At 41.4% G+C, this 16,166-nt stretch overlaps 1 protein-coding gene across 2 annotated transcripts; it reads right to left on the reverse strand.

Annotated features, from left to right (window-relative positions):
- Positions 1–9,614: 9,614 nt before the first annotated feature.
- Positions 9,615–13,669, reverse strand: LOC147320256 (GTPase IMAP family member 9-like). Of its 2 annotated transcripts, none has more exons than XM_086308093.1 (2): positions 13,646–13,669; positions 9,615–10,517 (listed from the first exon to the last, which is right to left on the reverse strand). In XM_086308093.1, the coding sequence occupies exons 1-2, from the start codon at positions 13,667–13,669 to the stop codon at positions 9,615–9,617; spliced, it is 927 nt and encodes a 308-aa protein (XP_086164219.1). The 2 variants fall into 2 exon arrangements, with proteins under 2 accessions (XP_086164219.1, XP_086164217.1); XM_086308091.1 differs by lacking the exon at positions 13,646–13,669 and adding an exon at positions 11,969–12,035 and having other exon boundaries at positions 9,615–10,531.
- Positions 13,670–16,166: the final 2,497 nt, after the last annotated feature.

The raw sequence follows: 16,166 nt of genomic DNA on the forward strand, positions 1-16,166 counted from the left end.
TGCTGTGTTTTAGACTCAGTGAGACCAGCTGAGTCAGACAAAGGCCATCTGTCTTTGTAATTGGGGCAACGCTGCATTACACAAATAAATATTCTCTAACCCTGACCTAATAATCAGCAGTTAAGGCCATGTCAGTAGACATGGAAACACCTTTTAAACAGTCTGGATAAACAAGTTAGTCACAAGTAGAAAAATCGGGTTCTGGCACATACGTGGATTAAAATACAAGACACTGGTACCAACATAATGAAGTCAGCTGAATAAAAAACCCCAATCTGTTACTGATAAAAGGGTTGAACTAAACTATAAAAGACGAACAACACTTGTGACCGCAAGGGGGTTAAACGCCGCAGGGTCAGTAGATACAGGCTCTGTATGCTTTGCTTGGGTTTTCTCATTCTGTGCATTTCTTACTTTAAATCCAGCACACATTCATTTGTTTAGTATGTAAAAGATGGATGTGTCACGGCGATTGAGAAGAGCCGTGTGGAAAAGGAAAAGGAGGATCCAAACGCAGGCAGCCGTGAAGGTGATTTATTGAACACGAAAATAAAGAGAGACAAACGGAGAACTAAACTACTGAGCACGAACACGAACCTGAACCTGAACATAAAGGAAGGAAGACAATGGTACATGATGATGCCGGCAGGGACCACACGGATGAAACATGGCAGATACACAGACAGACCAGCAACTACAATGACAGAGGACACGACTAAAATACACGCAGAGAAACACAGGGGAATAACACACAGCTGGGAATAATCAACGAGACGAGAGGTAAAACTGAACACTCACATGAGACAGACCTTCACAATAAAACAGGAAACAAGCGATCACTACACGAGGACGCAGAACTAAACTCACACAAAACATGACACAAATCCTTAACCACGAGTGAACAGAAACATGGAACTTAAATAGTAACCAACAAATCACAAAGGTAACACAACGATCATTCAAGAGATAAACGAAAACATAATAAACTCAAAATGCCGGGTCGAACCGAGCCAGAACCGTGACAGGATGAAACCACAGTGATGTCATCCAGTGGTCTTTGGACTGTTTGTTTTATGGAGATAAATGTTTCATCTCAGTTTGCTGCTCCGTTTGGTCCCATTTCATTAACAGCTAGAATCTAAAGCTAAACTAACTGTAGCATAGAGCAGCTCCAACACCACAGTGCAACATGCACGTATATAGTGCATATGTTCAGACAATCTGTGTGCTGTGCTGCACACCTGCACTGTTTTGCTACTGTCGTTAACTAAATGTTTTAATAATATTCCATCACCTTTTAATGTTATTTTATCCTTTTTTTTAGACTTTACTCTTTTTGCCAGAATTAAATTGAGAAATACAAGTTTTAGTTTATTTGGAGAGAAAGGTCACAGGCATGTTACAGATGCACGTCGATTCAAATCAGTTCGTAGTGTGTTTGGAAAAATGACAGCTGGATAAAATGTTTGGCTTCTGTCGCTTTTACGGTCTGCAGTTGGTCCTCTGCTGCCGCTCAGTGGACACAGGTTGAACTGCACCAAGCCTCCTTCAGCTTTTCAACATTTATCTGTTTTCAGTTATTAAAGTCACAGAGCAGATATCTGGTGTCTCACTTGGCAAACTCTTGAAGGCCAAAATCACCTGTCCAAAGAAAGAGTTTAAAAAAGTAAACCAGTGCCGGCTGGCGAACAACATAAGCCTGAGATCGTCTGTCCACAGCTCTGATCATTTATTTTAATCTGGAGAGTCTGTTTGACGAGTGTGCTGGTTTATAGTTTGAGATATTAAATAGCAACACAGACTCATAGCAGCATGAAATGAATTTCATCCACTGGTTCATGTTCCTGAACATGAAATTCAGTGTTCATGTACCGAACTGCAGTATGTGAAAAACTGCTGTAACTCAGAACAATCATGAAAGTGGACCTTTACATATGGACCCACATAAAATATGCAGTATGAGGCTTTGATGACTGCTTTGGAATTTAATTAGAAAAAAAGAAAACTTTATATTTTGAGACATTAAATTTTACTCAGTTTATGTTTCATAGTAAATGTGGATTGTTGTGCCAAACTGATGTGAGTTCACACTGGTTCATTTTAAGTTTGTTGCATTCATTTTTTCTCGCCTTTATTCCAACTAAAACACTGAATTAAAACTGTTCACTGCCAACTCATCTGTAGTATTTCTTGATTGAGTGTGAATGTAATTTTGTCGTATCATATTCAGCAGATAAAACCTTTGAAGCTAATAATATTATTTATTGTTATTCATTGGTGTCACACTTAGTCACGGTCTGCTGTGCTTCACAGTGTTTGTGTGATGGCAGTGAGTGTTGTAGGTAGTTGAGATCACGCTGCGACTCTTCAGAGGTCCATACACGCAGGTGTCGTGTCCCCAGGATATGGGTGGTGTGTAGGGTGGATGATGGCTTTTTCTGCTTCTGTTTGGGAAGTGACTTTGTTCTAGCAGCTGCTTGTGGGGTCTCAACACCTTATAGGGCTTTGGAGTTGACGTCACGCCGCAATGTATAGTGGGAGCGCGGCGCCACAAATCAAAACAAACACACTGTGTTGGAACGACGACGACAAGAAACACGGTTAAAAGCAGCTCAAAAGAAAACAGATGATATAGAGACCGACTGCGTCCAGAGGCGAAGCGGCGGTAGGGGAGACCGGGGATAGTTGTAACGTGGGTCAGTTGTAACACTTCCAATTTCTCCAATCAGGGCTAAGTTTCAAATTATGTGACTCATCCTGTGCATGCCCAACTCAGTTCTGCTATCACATGTGAAAAATCAGCACATTTTGTCAAACACAGACAATTTAACATGAAAAAAAGTAATTTGTATGCCAAAAAGTAAGTTTTTCTACTTTATTTCAATTTCTAATAGCATTATCTGCTTTGCAGTTAAACTCATCAAACTTAAATTATGTTATTTGTATGTCTATGGGGATATATTCTGTGTAGGTCTTTAGTGCTAATGTTTTAGCCATTGGCTGTAATGTTAGCGAGTTCATGGCTATAGGAGTCTGGGTCAGTTGTAACAGCAACAGTCTGGGTTAGTTGTAACAATAATGCAGATGTTACAACTTACCACACTTTTACTTTAACTTATATTAAACAAGTTGGGGCAACGACATCAGCAGAGAGAGGTTCACTGGTCACCTTTGTATATGTGGTTAATGACATTGGCAACACAATTCCTCCACTGTTTGTGTTCCCCACACATACATTATGCAGACCTCTGTGTCAGAGATGGACCAGTAGGAAGTACTGGTAGTGGAAATAAATCAGGATGGGTGCAAGAAACAGATTTCCTCATCTTTCTGAAGCACTCTGCAAACCACACCAAGGTAAGCCAGGATAAAAAGTAATGGAATTGCGGTGCTGGTGAACAACTACATTTTTTCAGCTTCATTGTTATGTTCAAAATTGGTGCAAGAGTTGTAGGTTATAATGCCCACTGAGCCAATGAGGCCAAACTCAAGGAAGACCAACCAAAATTAATGAAATATTCAGTTGCAGAAAATTCCAGAATTTGTCTTTTTTGGGGGGTTGGAATATGTTCAAAGTTAGATTTCTGTATTCTGTCACACACACACACACACACACACACACACACACACACACACACACACACACACACACACACACACACACACAGCTACATAAATGGCTCTAAGTGCATTCATGTGTTGAATAAACAAAGATTACATGTTAATGTTTTGTTAGTACCCTTATTTCATTGTGTTACATTTCACCCCGGGATATGTTACAACTAACCCACACTATGGGGTTAATTGTAACATTTCACTCTTTGTGTTTGAGGCCATACCATGCAATGGGTAATTGTGCTGCAGAGAAAATAGCTGCACTATTTAATAGCCGAGACATGTAAATACTTTGCATTACATTTTGAATCCACTACCTTAAAAGAGCTCCAATTTACAGATAGAAATGTCAAAAATGTTACAACTATCCCCGGTCTCCCCTACTTGAAAAAAATAGAGTGCATCGCAAATGTGGACCCGTATGAAATACGGCCGTGGAGTAAAGACCCCGACCACTTACCGCCACTGTCCTACCTTCACATATCTTGTTTGTGGAGTACGCGCTTACTCTGCGAACCAGTTTCGTAATTACAAGTCGCTGGAGGCTCACATCCAATTTACTAACGGCTGGGTGCAGATTTGGCTATTTTCAAGCCGCCAAACTGTGAGTACGTCATCATTCAAACCAGGGTAAGTCAGCTGGAGCGCATCGAGTGTAATAGCCATGGTTCACCCCCCACCACAGTTGATGTTATACATTAATCAATGAACTGCTAAAATCTCATTGTCATATTATGTGTCCATAATTGTAAAGTTGATGCAAACTCCCACATTGATAATCGGGCAACATATTACATCCATTTCATAGGCAGGCTTCCCTACAGTTGTGCGAAAGAATTAGCGAATCGTTACATAACACGCATGTCTGCAAAGTCACTCCATTCGATGTTGGTTCGCAATTTCTATGACCTCCGAAACCACCAACGATAATATTATTAAGCTATAAAGAGTGATATGAACACATACAGTATGTAGAACTTACTGGAATGAAAATGTCCGGTAAGTTAAGTGAACTGGATATCAGCTCGTCTCACGGCTGCTATCCAGGCTGGACGCCTTCTTTTTGTAACGCCGCCATATGAGCTGCCTCATGGTGCTTCCAGATTGGCAAAGAATAAAAACACAAACCCTTTTTAAGCGTATTCCTGTGCCGGTTGTGCGATCGAACATTGCAGCCGACCACACAGCAAGTACGAACCACGGCTGTTGTGTGTGCTTTCGCTCCTTTGTCGCTTGCGCTTTGTTTGGACCCGGAAATGGCGTATCAGGCCAAAATCCTTTCCACGCCCACCCCTGTGACATCACGCTCCAAAGCCCTATAAGTGTTGCTGTCCCTGAGGAGTGTGCTGATTAGGAGTGACACAGTGCATCCACACTTTATCAGCCTCATAGCCTTCACACGCTGTGAATACTGTGAAAAAAAACCACGAAATTATAAATTTTTTCAGAAGTTAACTTGTCTTGGAACGTATACACACCCAAAGTGGCGCGCTTTTACAGAAAACCTCCTCCCAAACACACCCCTCCAGGTCTCTTTGCCAATGTGAGCGTAGAAATCTCCCAGAAGAACAACACAGTCACCAGATGAAGCAGCTCCACTGCCCCACTCACTGACCAAACTGTAAGCAACCTTCTCATCCCTCAGTGAAACCTGCAGCATACCCTGCTCACTGCCTTTCACCAACTCCAGACTAGAACAGAGTCCAACCCCAGAGCTGGGCGTTGAGGTGAGCACGGGTATGTCTAGTGAAAATACTGAATATTAACTACAATACTAACACCACGTGTGTTTTAGTGTGTTTGACTCACATGGTGTGGGGCACCTACTGTAAACTGAAGCCTGCTGAACTGAACATTTTGTCAAATTAATGCCAAAAATGATGAAAAGAAGGTGATAAAATGTCATACTTAGATTCACATTTAGATACTTTATAGGAAAGAGTCTAACCTCGCTGACTGATTGCTTTCTTTTTCAGAGAAGCCACAGCACCCTGCGTCACACGCACTGAGGATGTAATAAGATTAACAACATGATCGACTTCTGTGAGAGCAGGATTTAGGTAGCTGCTCTGCACACAGATATAGGAAATGACAGAGGAAGGATCGCTTCCTTAGAGTTGCACACAGAAACCAGCCCTCGTGTTTGTCTTTCCTGGGGAAATACAGGTCTTGCATCATTTAGTGCTTCGCACCCAGGGGTCATGATAGCAGCTGAAGGCTGACCTGAAAAGTGTGATGAAGAGTGACATTCATGTGGTGTTGCATCATTCTGAAAAATTTCCAGTTTTGAGCAACATAAGAAACCAAAAAATAAAAAGGGACATGATAAGTGTTTTCACATAAATGATTCGACTTGTTGTGGATTATTTCCTGGGGTTCACCAACGTCTACACCAGCTTCTACTTGTCATCACAGAAGCTATAGACCCTGTGCACGAGAAAATGCTGACCTCCTGTATTAAGACCTGATGTAGAGTTGACCGTTTCCGGTAGCTTTATTTTGCGGTCAATCGCTAGTGCGAAGATGGACCCAAAAAACACAAAAACGGAAAGATTGCATTAAGTGACAAAGAGCAGGAGGTGGGAACACCCACCACTGCTGTGTCATAAAAACAATTTTGACGTTTGAAGAGTGCAGATCGATTGGTTGTTTACATCACTCAACACAAGCAGAGCTGCATTACAAAATCAGAAGCACATCTCTGTACGGGGACACTTCTTATGATTCAAACTACAGGTGAACAATAGTCAAAGGTTCCCCGTTATGTTGATATCAGCTGGTCAAGTGCACACCTACACAGCATGTCAACAACAAAAAGCCACAGAAATAAATAAATGAATAATTGCTGGTAGGGGTCTCTATATATTAGTATTTACGAAGGGTATGTTGAGATCTTCTTATGGCCTCTGACAGCGGACTCATGTCCGTGCTTGTTCTGCTAGACCTCAGTGCAGCACTGCAGTGGTTTGTATCATATCAATCTAATAGACTTTGTTCACATAAATGGAGAGTCCTCTTTAAACACTAAGGTTCTGGAGTTCCACAGGGTTCAGTGCTAGGACCAATTCTGTGTACAATATACACTCAACAAAAATATAAACGCAACACCTTTGTTACTGCTCCCATTCCCCATGGGATGGACGTAGAGACCTAAAATTCATTCCAGATACACAATATAACCATCCCTCCCAAACAGTGGTCACAAATCAGTCCAAATGTGTGGTAGTGGGCACATCTGCTATATTGAGATAATCCATCCCACCTCACAGGTGTGCCACATCAGGATGCTGATCTGACATCATGAGTAGTGCACAGGTGTACCTCAGACTGCCCACAACAAAAGGCCACCCTGGAATGTGCAGTTTTTTGCGCTATTGGGGGTCTGGGGACCCAGAACCGGTCAGTATCTGGTGTGACCACCATTTGCCTCATGCAGTGCAACACATCGTCGCATGGAGTCTGTCAATTGTGGCCTGTGGAATGTTGGTCCACTCCACTTCAATGGCTGTGCGAGGTTGTTGGATATTCGTGGGAACTGGTACACGCTGTCGTATACGCCGGTCAAGCACATCCCGAACATGCTCAATGGGTGACATGTCCGGTGAGTATGCTGGCCATGCAAGAACTGGGACATTCTCAGCTGCCATCTGCCCTGAACAATGTGAACCATGATTCATCCGTGAAGCGCACACCTCTCCAACGTGCCAGACGCCATCGAATGTGAGCATTTGCCCACACAAGTCTGTTACGGCGACGAGCTGGAGTCAGGTCAAGACCCCGATGAGGACGACGGGCATGCAGTTGAGCGTCCCTGAGACGGTTTCTGACAGTTTGTGCAGAAATTGTTTGGTTGTGCAAACCAATTGTTCCAGCAGCTGTCTGGGTGGCTGGTCTCAGACGATCTTGGAGGTGAACCTGCTGGATGTGGAGGTCCTGGGCTGGTGTGGTTACACGAGGTCTGCGGTTGTGAGGCCGGTTGGATGTGCTGCCATATTCTCTGAAACGCCTGTGGAGACGGCGTTTCAGAACATTCAATGCACGGGCGACAGATCTGGTTGACATTCCTGCTGTCAGCATGCCAGTTGCACGCTCCCTCATTGCTTGTGGCATCTGTGGCATTTTGCTGTGAGACAAAACTGCACATTCCAGGGTGGCCTTTTGTTGTGGGCAGTCTGAGGTACACCTGTGCACTACTCATGATGTCAGATCAGCATCCTGATGTGGCACACCTGTGAGGTGGGATGGATTATCTCAATATAGCAGATGTGCCCACTACCACACATTTGGACTGATTTGTGACCACTGTTTGGGAGGGATGGTTATATTGTGTATCTGGAATGAATTTTAGGTCTCTACGTCCATCCCATGGGGAATGGGAGCAAAAACAAAAGTGTTGCGTTTATATTTTTGTTCAGTGTACATGCTTCCCTTAGGCAGCATCATCAGAAGCCATAGCATACACTTTCATTGCTCCATCACTCTGCATTTAATCATTACTTATTTTTCATCTCTGGCTCTCAGTGTCTTTTGTCCCGTCTTCCTCCCCTCACCACAGACTGATTGTGGAGATTGCTGGCCATCCCTGAGCCTGGTTCTGCTGGAGGTTTCTTCCTGTTAAAAGGTTTTTCCTTCCCACTGTTGCAAGGTGCTAGCTCACACAGGGTTTTCTCTCTATTGTTGTAGGGGTATACCGTGTAATATAAAGAAGCTTGAGGTGACTGATGTTGTGATTTGGCGCTATAATTGAATTGTGTTTTGCTGTTGTGGTTCTGTTGGCTTCATCAGGTAGTGGCCTTCAGCATACAATGGACTGGTTCACAGGTGAGTCTAAACCACCAGGAATGGGAATCAGCACCTCCAAGTCTGTTCATGGGGGAGTGGAAGATTAACCGATGGATTGGTCTGTGGTTAAGAGAGAGACTGCACACTTCCTCCAAAGGGTGCATGGGAGTTGCTGACACTTAGAAATATGGCAAAGAGTGTAATCATTTAGGAGAAACTCAGAGTGGAAGTGGAACTCCATATCGAAAGGAGCCGGGTGAGGTGGTTCAGGCCTCTTACTCAGATGGTGGCTGGATGAGGCATTCTGTGAATGTTCTACCAACAGGAGGTCCCGGGGCAGACCAAGGACATGCTGGGGAGATTATATGTCTCGACTGGCGTGGGAACACCTAGGTGCCTCCCCACATGGGCTGAAGGAGGTGACTGAGGAGAGTTTATTCACTTAAGATGCTGCTCAGCCCCTGATAATCAGGAGAAGATTAATGGGTAGAATATGATATAACAAACTCTGGATGATATACATATATACTATATTAAACTGTAACATGAAAGAAAATGGAAAAAATCAGAGGAAACCATGAAGCAAAGTACGATGCAATGTATTTGAATCCAATTTCCTACATTTGATCAGTTTCCTTTGATTTTACATTTAAAGTTGTACAAGTTGTACATGGGAAAATGTGATTACAATTATTATCATGCACACAGTGTTGACTCATGAATAAATACAGTACATTTTCTAATAAGTGAAAAAAAATAAAAGGATACAACAGCAACACAAAGCGAAAATTACCAACAAAACAACAGTTAAACCAATTTTTTCTTTAGTCTTTTGAAACATTTTGTGGAGGCACAGTTTTTATTTTATATGAAAAGAATAATTCGGTGCTCCTACTTCTGATTGAAAACTGACCTAAAACAGAGTTTTAATAATCTGAAAGCTTAAACGTTTACCCGTAGCGTTATTATTTGAATAGGGATACCACTCCTCAGCTTTCATTATTAATATGTTTGATTCATGCATATACAGCAATAATCTGACCTTCTGATTATTTTCGATTGAAGAGTTCAGGAACATCTCAATAATCACTTCATCAACATTCATGATAAACAAACATCTGAGTAAACGTGATTCAGTAAAAACACACGATATGATAATAACCTCACTGTTGATCTTCATGCTAAGCTGACTTTAATGAGTCACAGCTAAATGAATTTCACTGTATAGGACATGCACCGCTTTTCACGGCCACAACTGTAGCTCCAGCTACAGCTCCCACTACAGCTCCCACTGCAGCTCCAATTGGGCCTCCTACAGCTCCAACACCTGCTCCAATAGCAACTTCAACAGCAAGTCCAACACCAGCTCCCAGACCAATACCAGGAATTGCTCCAGCAGCAGCCACAACGGCCTGGATGAACCAGTTGTCTTTCTCTGCCAGTCTCCGTGCTTCCTGGGATGTCATGCCTGGATTTTCCCTCAGAAGTCGGCCCATCTCCTCTTTTATGGCTTTCTCTGCCTCCAGGAATTTTTCATTGGTGTAGCAGCTTCCTCCGTTTCTCTGAACCATTGTGTTGATCTTCTCCAACAGCTCTCTGACCTGAGTGGGATCTTTCTTTCTGTTGTTAAAAACATGATATCTTCTCTGACACTGATCGAGGAAGTCATTGAGAGCTTTACTTTTATGGATAAATGTTTCTATGTTCATGTCGTCGGCCTCCAGGTTGTCTCCATGTGTGAACAAGGCCATAGTGTACTGTGCTGCTGTTTCTCCAAACACCTTCTGAAGGATTTTCACTGTTTCTTGTTCTTCTTTTGTGAATCTGCCAGCCTGTAGCACAACCAGGAACACATGAGGACCAGGAGCAACAAATGAGATTGATCTAGCGATCTCTCTTTTCACCTCCCTTTCAGTTTTGCTGGTGTCGAACAGACCCGGAGTATCAATGACAGCCAGCGCGTGACCACCAAATTCTCCCGTTTCCTTTCGGCACTCTAACGTTACTGTGGAAGGAGATGTTATGGATATAAAAGTTCTTGTTCCTAAGATGGTGTTTCCTGTTGCGCTCTTCCCAACTCCAGTTTTCCCAACGAGGACTATCCAGAACTTGGGTTCTTCCTCTTCTTCATCATCTGCCAAACAATGTTAAAAACATGACGCTGATGTTAATGTTGATCAGATGTGTACATCTGACATTTTCGTTCCATTTTCCTTTGGAAGGAAATGTTTTTTTTTTTTTAAAACATCAGCTCTAAAAAGTATGCTTTAGTTATCTGGAGCCTAAACAGTAGTAACAGACAGTACCAGGCTGCTGAGATGGATGAAGGAGAAGCAAAACCTTGCAATTGTGATGAATTTTGCAAGAAAGAACTGCAAGAACGTTATATTAATACGAACTTTTAAAACAGAAGTTACATAGAATTTACAGGAAGCAGAGGGTCTGTTTTACGTGTGGACCAATCCATCTAAAATCAACCTGTTTTTACAACATTAACATTATCGTGTTAAAATGTTTAATAACTGGATATTTACAATATGAAAAGGTTCAGCAATCCCATATTTCAGCACACACTAATAGAGATTGACAGACCACGTGACTTTCGCGCATTGCATTTTGCATTTTGTATAAGTTCATACTCAAGTTTAAAACAACAACTACACTAAAGCTATTCTGTTATACCTGTATGCAAAAAAAAATATTTCATAGTTCAGCAATACTGATCAATCTAATAAACTTAAACCTACACCATCCTCCCTATTCTGGTATTTTAAAGAGTACTTAGCATAAATATTAAGCAACCTAACTAATAGAGTTCCAACTCCCAGCAACAATAAAAATAAATAAATAAAAAATAGGGAACCACCCCTCACGCTCCACCTCATGATGCTTAATCGCCGTAATCAACCTTAATTTGATGCAGTGTGAAAAAAAATGCACAGAAATCAATTATTTTTCAAGAAATATTAAATAGATTCAACATCTTTCTTCAACAAAATTGCAGACTGCACAGATGGTACCTTCCCAAAGGAAAAAGTACTATAGCTTACTAGGGTATATATATTAGACTTAATAGTCACTATATACAGTAATTGACTTCTATTCATTTTACATCAAATTAAAACTTTGGGTGTCAGATTCGGATAATTATTTATTAAAAGCTCGACATTTTAAATGAGAATAAGAAAGAAAAATATGTCTTCCTGTGGCTGTCATGTGACCGGCTATTGCAGTTAATAATACAACAGCTTCTTGCCATTTTGTGTTTCTTTTTATCGCTGTGTGACTGATTTCAATTGAAAGCCTGCGTGCGCTAGTACCTCTCGCCACGAGTTCCCAGAATCCTTTGCGGTTTTACCCCTGAATGACGTCATATTTTCAATCTCTATTTAAAAAAAAAACCATAAAAAAACCCCCAAAACAATTACTGACTGAATATGTTAGATCAGATTCTACAAATAATAATAAAAACATAAAAACAACAAAAACAAAACAACCAAAGAAATAGAGAAGAGAACATAAGTGCTAAAAACAGACGTGTAGTGAGCTCTATTAGTTTCCATGTACTTACCTAGCAGAGCATATGTGCTGTCCATGTTTGTCCCTCTGTAAGCGGCTTGTTTGTAATTGTGTTGCATGTCTGACTGCTTTCTGTTTATAGTGTCTCAGTATGAGAGTCTGCTTCTAGTCCTGCCCTCAAACATGTGACATCGTTATACGCGCTCACAGATAGAAGAGATGAGGAAAAATGGGTAACCCAGGTTACAAATGTTACCATGATGCAGCTATAAGAAAAGAACAACCTGAACAATGAATGACATCAAATACAACGTTTGATTACAACAGCTGATTGAGCTGAAAATTAATTGCAATTTTCCTCTGTAGGTCTCTGTGGACCTTGTTTACATCCACAACACTAATGGTTGCATTTAACACGTCATAATCTACGCTCATATACTCATAAAGTAAAAAAATCGTTTGTGGCAATGGTCCTAACATGATGTGGTGGTGTGACCGTGAGTTTGGGAACTGTGGGGGAGACCCAAGCCAAACCCATGTGCTGTTACTGTGGCCGAGAGTGAAAGAGAAAGTTTCATATGCCCCGATGACTGGACAGAAAACCGCTGCAAGTGTTATGCAAGAAAAGAAGGAGAGTATTCATAGTAGGAATTATGACCGCTGGCCCCAGTCTTCTCTAACATTTGGAATAAAAATGGCTGCGTGGAAATGAACCCTCCAGAGAGGGCTTCTTTAACAGAGTTTAGACTGTTAGACTGTGTTTTAGTGTTTCCACTGAGATCTCAGTGAAGTGGTTTAGAGGATGTGGGGGTAGGGAGGGGGGATCTGGGTTTAGCTCTATGAAGATCAGTCATTTTATTGGTTCTATATTCAAAACATTGTTCATTCTTTTCCAATGAAGATGATGAAGATTCAGTGTGATAAGATAAGATAACCTTTATTAGTCCCACGCGTGGGAAATTTGGTTTGTTACAGCAGTGGACAGTGCAAAGTTGCACAGAAAAATTAGAAGAAGAAAAAAAACACTGGAATAATATATCCATAAGATATTGTACACAATAGAATAGAATAAAACGAAATGCTTTATACAATATGAGTACAATACAACGATGCCAGAAAGAGTACTGCAATAGATGGGTAGACCAAGAACCAATCACAGTTAGTTTTAAAAGGATTCTGGATGTGTGACCGTGGTTAGTGATGGAATGTGAAAGACAGTAGTTCCCTGAATTTCATCTGGTTGTCACAATCAACGGAAGCAGGACCCAAACACAGACACGTGAAAATGAAACTTCTAACGAGCCGTTTATTATGGCTGATTAAGCAGTACAAAAAGAAAAAGGCCAAGTCAAAACAAAAGTGGACAAAACCTAAACTGGGAAATTAGAAACATGAAAAAACCCTAAACATGGAAACCTGACAAAAAATATCTGAATATCTGAAAGTGTGAAATCCTGGAAACATGGCAGGAACATAACAAACGACCTGACCGAGAATGAATGACAGCAGAACACAAAGGGAAGTGGACGCACACGGGGTACACCGTTGACACACATGAACATGACGCCTCATGGGAAGCAAAACTAAACACAATGACCACGGAACACGAGGCTGTCAAAATAAAACAGGAAGCAGAGACACAAACGTAAGTGGGATAGTTAAGGAGATGATGGGAGACAAAGACATCACCAAAACACACAAAGGGCGAGGGGGACTTGACAGATGTGACACTATAAGGCTTTGGAGTTGACATCACGCCACAATGCATTGTGGGAGTGCGGCGCCATTTTCGGGGTCTACGAATCAAAACAAACACACTGTGTTGGAACGACGACTACAAGATGCTTAAAAGCAGCTCAAAAGAGAATGAACTGTATAGAGACCGATTTCATTCAGAGGCGACGCGGCGGTACTTGCAGAAAATAGCGTGCATTGGAAATGTGGACCCGTATGAAACACGGCCGTGGAGTAGAAACCCTGAAGACCGTAGCCTGACATATTCTCGTACCTTGTCAGCGCGTACAAGTCGTCATTCAATCAAAGGTAAGTCAGCTCGAGTACTGCGTGTGAAATGCGTTTGATTTCCCTGCAAATATTCATATTACTGCAGCATAAATTCATTCATGAGGGGAAATTACAGTGAGAACATGTGGAGGCTGTTAGAGGGATAACACAGTGAGTTCAGTGCATTGATGAGACACTGTCCTGAAGGATTTAGTTATTCTTTATGGTTAAAGAAATTGCAATCATTTATTCATGTTTATTATAAATAATCCTAATTATATATCTTGCTTCCATGTTTGTATTCTGTGTCACTAAAAATACATTTTATTGTAGTTTTATACTTTGATCAATGACCTGCAGAATCTCCTTATCATATTAAGGGATTCATAATTGTCACTTTATGCTTTCTCCATCTCTAAAGTGATGGCATCCTTGCATTACATACTTTAGGTTCATTTTCTGCAGGCAGGTTTTTGACAGAGAACAGGCAGATTTACACTATAACCTGCAGCGATGGACACATAAAGAAATGCATAATTACATGTATGTGCTAACTTTCTAAACACTTTGTTACATTTATGATAAAGTAGATTAAACACATTTGTGTCGGCCTTGGCTCATAGTTCTGGTCTTTAAATGAACTTTGTGTGTGTTTCAGGTCCTGCACTCTCAAAGACTGAATGAACCAGCATTGCAGCCATGGGTCACTGTGAGCATCACAGGGAAGGTTGAAGCCGCCCACTGCAGCTGTAAGGCCGGAGTCGTGGAGACCTGCACCCACGTCACTGCTCTTCTGTTTAATGTAGAAGCAACAGTGTTGATCCGTGGCACAAGGACTGTTACAGATGAACCTGCATACTGGGTTTTTCTGGGTAATATGACCAAGATACAGCCAGAGGTTGGCCATAAGATAGACTTCTCCTCTTCAGCTGCCCAAAAAAAGGCTCTTGATCAAAACATAAACAGACCATCTGTAGTGACAGGTAAAAGGAGCCGTCCTCAAAACAGAAACCTCCCACCTGCTACTGTGGAGGAGTCGTCACTGCTATAATGCCATCATGTTTTATCTAGGGGTCTAGATTTATGCCTGTAGTGCACTGCCGTGTAAATAATTTGCATTTACTGAATATGTACTGACTGAGTCCCGCTGTTCAAAAGTTGAATAAAGAAACAAACTAATTTTTGCCTCTTTTTTTAAAATTAAAACCACTTTATAGAACATCACATCTGTTACAATGATGATGTCATTTATAGTTTACAAATGACAAAATGTTCACACAAAATCATGACAGTGTTTACATGATATCACCCACTACTAACATTACTTTATTTACTGTGTCTTTTGAAAAAATACAGCTATTTATACAGCAAAAGACTAAAGAATATTTAACAGGAGCAGGTTTCATTCTTCCCTGGTTTTATTATCACACTGTTCACCAAACGCAGCAAACCTTCACCATCTTATCCAGGAGGGTCACCTCTTCACCCTCACATGGAAGAAGTAATCTGATTGGCATGGTGGTATGTTTGCAGCAGGTCCCTTGTGTAGCGCTGGAACCCAGTCACGATGTTTCATCCATTTCATCGGCTGGTTTGCTGCAATAATGCCAAATAATTAGCAAGTCTATAAACAGAAGGTAGTTCTGCAAAATCATTCAGTAGGATGTTTGTTCTAATTTGCTATGAGCTCAGAGCGCATCAAAAATAAAACTAAAAGGCTATAAAGATATGAACATATTTAGAACTTACCGGAATGAAAATGTCTGGAGCACCAACAGATATTTGGAGATGGAAGAGAACTGGATATCAGCTCGTCTCACAGCTGCTCTCCAGGCTGGACGCCTTCGTTTGGTAACATCGATACACGAGCTGCCTCATGTTGCTTCCAGGTGAGGAAAGAATGAAAAGATAAACCCTTTTCAAGCTTATTCTCTTGCCGGTCGTGCGATCAAACATTGCAGCCGACCACACAGCAAGAACGAACCATGGCTGTTGTGTGTGCCTTCGCTCCTTTTTCGCTTGCGCTTTGTTTAGACCCCCAAAAATGGCGGCTCGGGCCAAAATCCTTTCCACGCCCACCCCCGTGAATGAGTCAGTAATAAGCCTTAAATATTACTGAATCACTTTAAACCAATAATATAATAATTCCCAGGTCTTGTCCACACATATGTGGGCATTTTGTAAAATGCTGCTTTTTCTCAGTGTTTTGGCCAAAGAGGTGAAACTTTTTAGATGCAGAAGGAGAA

Source organism: Aulonocara sp. 'chitande type north' Nkhata Bay, linkage group LG10 (assembly GCF_057382095.1).
Source record: "Aulonocara sp. 'chitande type north' Nkhata Bay isolate Kocher_YH1m ecotype deep benthic linkage group LG10, A_spYH_male_GT1.1, whole genome shotgun sequence".
NCBI classification, from domain to species: domain Eukaryota; kingdom Metazoa; phylum Chordata; class Actinopteri; order Cichliformes; family Cichlidae; genus Aulonocara; species Aulonocara sp. 'chitande type north' Nkhata Bay.